Below are 9,033 nucleotides of genomic sequence, written 5' to 3' on the forward strand. Positions count from 1 at the left end.
TGTGACTTCCTTACAGAACATCATGTTTCATTATTCAAAGTACCAGTCATCAAGGCTTCCATGGAAGGCCTTAAATGGATTATCCCACCCCGGTCTCCTCCTGCTCCTGTGTGAAATCTTCAAATATTTCTCACGAGACTCATGGGCCCGCCTTTTGAACCTCTACACTATTGCCCAATGCACTTCCTTCCCTGGATTATGGCCTTCCTTCCAGCCACCACTTTTCTCAGGCGGGTTAGTGAGATACATGCTCTTACCTTGGTAGTGCCGTTTTTTTTTTAAAAGAACTTTATTTTTCATATAATCAACTTATAAATGGGCGGTCAGACATAGCTTGCCAATACAGTTTATACATGAGAAGGTCAACCAAAAAGCATTCAGTAATCTTATACATACAGATCTGCTTCCCTGTTCTCGAGGAGATTGACAAGGGGTCCCCTTCCCTGTCTGTAATGGTACCTCATAATAATTACGTGGACCTACTACTACTCTGCATCACTGGAATCAGAGCATGCGTCAAGTCTGTTGTCGCCCTGGAATCAGGAGCTCGAAGTTTGTCTGTAAGGGCCCACCAGTTGTTTAGCGTATCTTAGTTTGTCATCCCTCCTGCTACGTCGTATATGTGTCTCCTCGGCTAGGGCCCACTCGGCCACATACCTATGTCAGAGTGCTATTGTCTGAGCTCGCAGGGACATCCATTTAACTGCAGTTCTGAGTCGTGCCAGGACCATGACCAGTTGACCAAACGTATACGTTATTTTAGGCCCTTCGGGCTTCTGAAGAAGCCCAGTAAACAACATTGCGCTGTCAACTCACTGGGTAGTCGAGTGGCACGCGCCATTTCTTCCACTACTAGTTGCCAGAATCTGTGTACTGCATCGCAGGACCATGCTAAGTGTAAAAAGCCTTCCCCCCCCTGCTATTACACTGAGAACATGTATCCAGTCGAGACTCAGTCATATGATGGAGATCTTTATGTTTAAATTAGGTTCTTTGCAAAGAATTGTGATGTATCATTCGAAAGCGGACATTGCTATAGACCATTCGTGTTAGTTCACATACCCGTTGCCAGTCCACATCTCCCATTGGGATATCAAGGTCTAAATTCCAGGCCAAATGGTGTGATGTCTACCTTATCTGAGCGCATTGCTCTGTAAAGGTGCGTAATCCAGTGTCTACCCGAATCATAGGCCAGCAGTATCTCAGCGGTCTGAGTAAGTTGCGGGGCTTCAGGATAACACGTCTAGGTGTATTTAACCGTTTTTGCTAGTCCCACATGTTGCAAGAATTGCAACTGGCCTAGACCAAACTCTTCAAGGGCATTTTCAAATGAGATGAAGGACTCGTCTGGGTACAGGTCGGCCCATATTTCTCATCCCCTCCCTCTCCATGTCTGGAAGGACATACTGATTGCCATCTGCCTGACTGGTTTTGATATCCAAATTGGAAGTTCTCTATTAAACAGTGCACGCTTAAGTACTGCCTCTACAAACCGTTGCCACACTCTGGCCATCTATTCCCCCTCCATTAGTAGTCCCCTCCATTAGTAGTTCAAGAAGGCAACCGAAGTCCACCATTCCTGCCAAGAGCTGTCTCCCCCAACTAGGATCTGTGTCCAGCCATCGTTCTGTGAATTGTAATTGGGTCGCATATTAATAGAGGCCCAAATGTGGGACCTCCAATCCACCCACTGCATAAGGCTTGGTTAATGTGGCCAATGCTACTCTATTGTGCCCATTGGAGTGAGATAAGGAGCGCGTTCAGCTGTTGAAATACTGGTGCTGAGATTGGACACAACGTGTTCTGGAGTAAGTACAGACATCTGGGAAGGAGGCCATCTTAGAGATGGCTAATCTTCCCATCGTGAACCAAGGCTGTCACGTGAGGGGCTAGCCAATTTGGCAGCAGTTTGCACAAAATGTTCCTTTCTAAATTGATCATTGCGATTGGCAGATAAACCGTTGGGGTAGTTTCGTCTCCCCTTGGTTTTAGGAACATGCAGATCTCCCCCTCCTGCATAGTTGGTGGGAGTTACCCTGTGTTCTGCGCTTCGAGAAAAACGTCTAGTAGGCGTTGTGGTTTCCACCACGTGGGTCTGATAAAATTAGTCTTGGAAACCATCCCCTCCCGGAGCCTTTGAGTGAGGGAGCATGCTCAACGCTGCTCTGAGTTCCTCAAGAGCCAACAGGGCTTCCAGCTCCTCATTTGTGCCTTCAGGAAGCTGTGGAGAGCCTGTCTTTCAAGCCCATCATGATTGGGTGGTTCTGAGAACTAATCCCAAATTCCTACCTAAGGTGGTCTCCAGTTTTCACCTTAATTAGACAATCGAGCTCCCAGTCTTCTTTCTGCACCCAGAGCCTGTAGCGGAATGAGCTCTACATACTTTAGATGGCAAGAGAGCACTAATGTACTATATTGATAGGACAAACTCCTTCCGTAAGACACAAAAGGTCTTTGTGTCCCACTCCAATCCTCACTAAGGGTTTGCTATTTCCAAGGCATGTGTGGCATGTTGGGCGGCCAAGTGCACACACCTCCTGCTACGCTAAAGCTAAAAGAACCCTTCCCATCCCCCGAGACCTCATTCTACTCAGGGGAAAAATGGGACATCTATGGCTTTCTTGGGTAACATACCACTATCTGACATCTGTAAAGCAGCTATTTGGTGCACCCCTGGTACTTTTACCAAACACTGTTGTGTGGATGTGTTGGCCAAGCAGCTTGCTAAGGTTGGCCAGGATGTCCTATGTACTCTTTTTCCAGCAACATCCTCAGGCTAAGCCACCGCTTTTGGGAGGACGGCTTTACAGTCGATCCACAGCATGTGTATCTACAGCCACACATTCCAGGAACTGAAAATGTTACTTATCCTGTGATCATCTGTTCATGTAGTGCTGTAGATTCACATGCGCCCGCCTTCCTACCCGGTCACCTATGGTTGTTGCAGATATTCTTTATTTTTGTTATCTTTAATACTTTGCTTTGCATGGTCATCTTTACTGTGTCTCAATGTTCCATATCTAGTCTCGCCCTCCGTATGGGGGAAAAAATCTACAAAATGTACAAAAGGGCATTGGAGCCAATGCCCATGTGCATTACCACGAATAGGTGGAGTCCCTAGGTCCCATGACTTGAAAATACTTCCTTCGAAATAAAACAAGATGTACACTTCTGAGCCAAACACTAGATGGTGAAGTAAGCGCAGAATGTGAATCTACAGCACTACATGCCACAAACAGATGCTTACAGTCAGGGTAATACAGGGTAACCAACCTTTTCCTTTCTGTGGTCAGGCAGGATTAGCCGGCAACATCTATTCAAAGTGCAGCTTGGGAAACTTGAGGGATGTTGGAGAGCAGAGAATGCAGGAAGCCAATCTCACATTCTGAGCAGAGGCCTAACTGAATACTAAATAGAGCAGCATTGGCACAATTGCAGGCTTGGGTATCTCACACAATGCACGCCATAAATGTTATCACAGTCGACCCAATGATTCTTCAGAGCAAAAAAAGAGACCCCATTTACAAAGATGTTTACACTTGTAAATTTACAAGTGCAAATTGCTGGACATATGACTGCTAGGATGTATGAAAAAAGGTGACCTAGCAGTTATAAATGAGTTTACTCCTACTTAATACCAACCAACGGCAATGTGATTTTAGGTGGGGAGTTGAAAGTCAAAGGTTTGGTAGTCTTGACAGTTTGTGAACGTGTGCAGACACTATCTCTCATGTCTTTAAACCTGACCCAAATACATGTATCGCTCCCTTTAGGGTAACTCCGCTTCTTTCCATTCTAATTGTTAAAGAGCAGAACTGCTCAGCAGGACCATGCCATGCAAAGTAGACTTCTACCCCTCAAGACCATGAGTTATTGAAAATGATCTTAAGATTTGACTCTGAACCTTCCTCCACACACCCATGCTTCTCCTCCACAATTTCAGAAGGCATCAGAGAGAGTCAGCAGGAAATTCATAAGCTTTCCACTTTTGAAAGCTATTGCACTGGTTGCAAATCCAGAAAAGCATCTGGGGCTTTACTCCATGTACCTAATTCATCCTTCAAACAGGAAAGAGGCCTGTCTTTGACTTGTACATCCTGAATTGATTTCTCCCAGTTGACACAATTCATACGGTATGGTCACGCTGGCACAAACACTGATGGTGTTGCGTAAAGGGTACTGATTTGCATTTGTTGTGGTCCAAGACGACAGACTACCTTTGTATTCTCAGAAAGAAAGAACAACCACAGTTCCTCAGATGTGCCTCTCCATTAGTGAGCAGTATTAAAACTGAGGTCTCCTTTTCAGCCTTCGCTCTCTTCTAAAGGTGCACTTTGTAAGGAACACCAATGTACACAGCTATAATCAATTCATCTGTAACCTTATCTCGATGACTGGCAGCTGGAATGCAAGGAGTACTCCATAAACATCACAAAGTCTTGATTTTAGTTACAAGGGTGTTCACCTAATAGGAGCTATGTTGGATACTTCTCTCTGAATGGTCTACAATCGACTAGAGAGAGCAGATGCATTCAAAGAGACTATTGGCCACTTCTCGTTGAGGCCCGGGACATCCGAGTTCTAAGACTCCTGGTCTCCTTCATCCATTTGCTTCCTCTGTCCATCTTAGACTGCTGCCTTAGAGCACCATCTGACTCTTCATCAGGGCCAAAGTAGAGAGACAAAGTTGTGAAATATTCGCCCCTCTAGAGAGATTCTGGACTTTCGGTCCAGGTTCCTTTAGGAAGCTAACCTTTAAGGAAAATCACTTTCAGTCACCATTCTCGTCAGTCACAATGACAATCAAACAGCTCTTTTCAGGATGGGGGGTGAGCTTACTTGCTGGACCTATAAATCAATTAATGTAAAGCACGCTTTACAGTTGACTTCATTCATTGTGGTTAGAACATTTTTGTACTCAACTTCCTCCTCCTCCCTTGTTCAGGGAAGAATTGTCTGCATACTTGGATAAACCAGCTATGATATTTTTGAAGAAGCGGGAGACAAACTAATTTCCTGCGCTAGCTCACCATTGAGCATCTATACTGGGCACTAGGGATTTCAATACAACATTTTTAATAGGCCTTCCCTTCGAAGGAGAACATATTCAGGCAGACCGTGTTCCTCACGAATAGCAGATGAATCAGTTGATCCTTTAATCAATCTTCTACAAAAGGTGATTCCCCAAACTAGAACCATTTACAACCAAAAATAACAACCAAACTCATACATTTTCATTTTGTATGGGAGTGTTTGTTAGGAAATGCGCGTTATGTGAATTGTCATGAAAACTCCTCTGTAGTTTTCAACCAACACCAGTAATTCAGAAGCCAGAGGGTAATTCTCATAGTCCCCCATCTGGTTTAGTATTACTTAGTTTTCCAAACTGTTTATGCTCTCTAGCAACAACTTTCTGAAACTTCTCAAGATTCTTTATCTATTGGTTCAGCAGACGGAAACTGGTTCTCCATTTCTCCCTATCTTTATTTGTAGTAACACTGGACAGCAATGTTTGCATCAGTGAAGATTCCACTGTGCCTGCGTATAACAGCCAATATCTTTTCTATTGCCACTGATCTCTTGGACATCGCCATATCCATTTGCAGTTGCCCTAGATGTCTTGAGTTTACTGACTAACCTTGATGTGTCATGAACCTTATTAGACTCTATTTAATAGCACTGGAGGCCATTTCCTCCTGACATATCGGGCATTTAGATGACTTCTCTATCTACATCATTCTGTTAGACACCCTGCTGCACTGTGGGATCACAGTTAAGTACTTACCTCTTTACTTGCACTTACCATCTGGAGTTCCACCCTCTTCACCTTATTGGCCTGACACTTTTCTCTAGCCACTTACTTAAACCTGTAATCACTGCTGCATCAAGCCCTCATTAGATGTTGCACCCTGTCGCCTTGAGAGAACTCTCAGGTGTTAAATTGACTTCAAAAGCCAAACCTTCCTATTTGAGGCTTCTGTGTTGCTCTGGCTGGACATTGTAAGACATGCACTGTGACTAGTTGTACAATGCCTGGGACTAGTTACAGGACATCAGACTAAACCGGTCTCGGTCTACCACACACTATTTCCTTTTCTACATTGGTGAGCCCATGCTGCCAGTCTGTTGGTAATTCCCTTCCATCTATAGAGCATAGTCACGGTAGTACCATCCAAGTACAGATGGGGGCTCCCGCTGTTGGGACCACTCCATAAGTGCTCTCTGGAATAAATCTAAATCAGAGGCAGCCTTCTACCTTCACGTATTCAAGGTATTCTTCTTTGCCTCAAAGGCTTTTTTTCTGTTGTTGGTCCAAGGTTGTAATGATGCAGATCTTTTCTGCATCGGAGATGGGTATGATAGTTTCCCGCAGCTCTGCTGGCTGCTGATGGATTTATGAACCTTATCCAGGATCCATTCTTCCTGGACTCTCATGTTGCAGGTGTACTCGGCATTGGAGCAGACAGCTTGCCCTCCTGCCTAAGCTCAGACCGTCCTTTCTCAATGTTGGAGACCTGGGTTGACCAGAGACCGATGCATTTGCAACACGTCTGAAAATGGAACCTGCCAACTTTGCTTCCTTGGTGGGCAGATGTGCTTAATTCCCTACTGGATAGTTGCAAGCTGGACTGGTCAGTATGAGTATTATTCCATCTCCCCCTCATTCCAGTGGTCATTCATTGTTTTAAGGTAGGCACTGATTTTCTGACTTCCTGGTAGTGGGTCTTTTGGTGTTCTAATAATCTGAGGCATGAATCCACCCTTGGACAACTTTTGATGCTCCATGCAACCTTACCGTTACTTCACTGGAGCTAAATCTTTACCACCAGGGCCTCCACTAATATCTGATTCTGGTGGTCACTAGACAATCCAACCATCCAGTCCCACATCAGGAAGAAGACATTGAGGTTTTGCCATTGTATCTTTCGCAAATGAACACTTGTGAGCTGTATTTGGAGGCACGCAGGAATATGCAAGGTGAATCTTTTCTCTCAACAAGCCCATCAAAGGTCATCCAATGGGCTGGCTCTATTTTTTCACCTCAGTGAGATTGCATATGGTTATAGGACTAGATTTAGTCCCTGCCATGCTTAGTGCATAAGCCGTTCAAGCTGTTGACTTCGTGTGACATACAGCAGCTTTCTTAACAATCATACTTCCTTAAGGTGCACATGTGTTATAAAGGCCTCCCGTATGCCAGAAACCTTTCATTAGGTAGCACTCAAAACTCTTGCTCCCTTTTATTTATTCCGAAAAGATGTCTGAATTCTATTTGAATAATTTGATGTTTGAGGCATGTGAGCTGTAGATCACATGCTTTGCATAAGTCTGCCATCATTTTGTCACATATGCTGGTGCAGATGAAGGCATGGATGAGGAATACTCCTTATAGGGGATATGCCTAACATTAAATGGCCTTGGCTCTAGAGGCATGCTAGCTTTTGTTGCTTACTTGTTGTCCTTCCGCCTGTTTTCTATTATCTTTCAGTCTAAATTCCTTACAGTTTGCTAATAGGAAACCAAGGACGCAGTCGCAAGATTGTTAGCTTTATATTCGCTCAGATACCCGCATGGGATAAGTAGACATGGAACAGTACTGCAAGGCTGTGAAGATGCAGTTTTCATTACCTCTGCTGGATGGTAGGCTACCCACTGGTTTTGTTAAGAGACAGCCTCCAGATTGGGTGAAACCGCCACCAGAAAGGTAGCATTCACATGTCTCATTCAGTCTTCTCATGAGGCAAATGTGGCGCACCCTCAAAGCTGCTTTCAAAGCCTGATGGCACAACGGTGATGTTGAACCCAGGTCTGATTGTAATTCTTTCAATGCCATCTGGTGCTGGGTACAGAACTTGTCTTTAACCATGTACTTGGTATTTTGTGAAACTGTTTTAAACTAAATAAGGGGCAAGTACCAGGTGGGAGGTTTAAACAGAACTTTCCGGGGTGCAGTAGCCACATTAAAGATAAGCAGCTCTTTCAATGTTGTGGTCCTTTGACCTTTTCCTGATCTCTCGTCAGTTGCAGTAATGCCACATCTTTCATCTTTAACACTTTCCCTCTCTTTGCCCTATAGGACTGGGTGGATCAAGGCTACTTTGAAGACGGAGTTTACTGCCGGAAGGTGCTGAACTCTGGTGGGCAGTTCTACAATTCGAGGCGCATTGACTTTGACCTGTACACGTGATGTGATCTTGCTGCCTGGGGGTGATGGGTGAAGTAATCCCCTCAGCTCATCTTCATCGTGCCTGCTGCAAGGACAGTTCATCACATTTTTCTTCCTTTCTGAGTTCCTCCTTTACATCATCAGACAAAGTCAACACTTCCATGGGAGGCAGAGCGGCAGAATACATGGACAGAACGAGGGATGAAATTACTACCAAGATGGACATTGGGGAGGGGCGCTTCCGCTCCAAAGAGCATGGGCTTGTATTGCTCTGTCCACCTGCCACACCATCTGAGCATAAATAAGGGATGCAGGAATTGGGCTTTTGGCTTGCTTTTGGACTCGTGTTAGCAAGCTCTTGGGGAAGCAGGTCCTGGACAGTGTCTGGCAGAGGACCCTTTGGCCAATGCGCTTTTGGAGATGGCAAACACCCGCTTTCCCTTGAACCAAAAATTCTTTGCTGAGAGTTTTTGTGTGTTTCGTTTGTTCTTTTATTTAGTTTTTTCATGTAATCAGTCTATAAAAACTTAAAAGACTTAAAACACTACATCTCGAACCATCGCTGTGATTTTTCTGTGGTGACTTGCCCCTTGAGCGTTGCATGGTGAATGATTGAAACTTCTTTTAGTAAAAATCTTTTTATTGAGTTTTGACATCTGAAACACTACTGCTATGGTAGCAGCAGCAAACCAAGGATAGATCTACAACATAACCTTTGTCTGATGCAGGCTGCTTCAGTCATTGTACCAACATTTCCATTTCCTGAGACACCTATAAATAAACGCCTGAATATGTTAAGGATGAATGTTCAGCAGGTGCACTCGCCTGCAGGAAACTCCGTTGGAAAGACCCACTCTACTCCATGA

The 9,033-nt window shown here is 44.5% G+C and overlaps 1 protein-coding gene across 4 annotated transcripts in view; it reads left to right on the forward strand.

Annotated features, from left to right (window-relative positions):
• CD2BP2 (CD2 cytoplasmic tail binding protein 2) overlaps positions 1–8,714 on the forward strand; it is a 72,283-nt gene extending 63,569 nt beyond the window's left edge. For all 4 annotated transcript variants that reach the window (XM_085618472.1, XM_085618474.1, XM_085618475.1 and 1 more), the window contains exon 7: positions 8,078–8,714. In XM_085618472.1, coding sequence (XP_085474598.1) covers positions 8,078–8,188 — 111 coding nt within the window. In that variant the 3' untranslated portion in view covers positions 8,189–8,714. The remainder of the gene's footprint in view (positions 1–8,077) is intronic.
• Positions 8,715–9,033: the final 319 nt, after the last annotated feature.

Source organism: Triturus cristatus, chromosome 7 (assembly GCF_964204655.1).
Source record: "Triturus cristatus chromosome 7, aTriCri1.1, whole genome shotgun sequence".
NCBI classification, from domain to species: domain Eukaryota; kingdom Metazoa; phylum Chordata; class Amphibia; order Caudata; family Salamandridae; genus Triturus; species Triturus cristatus.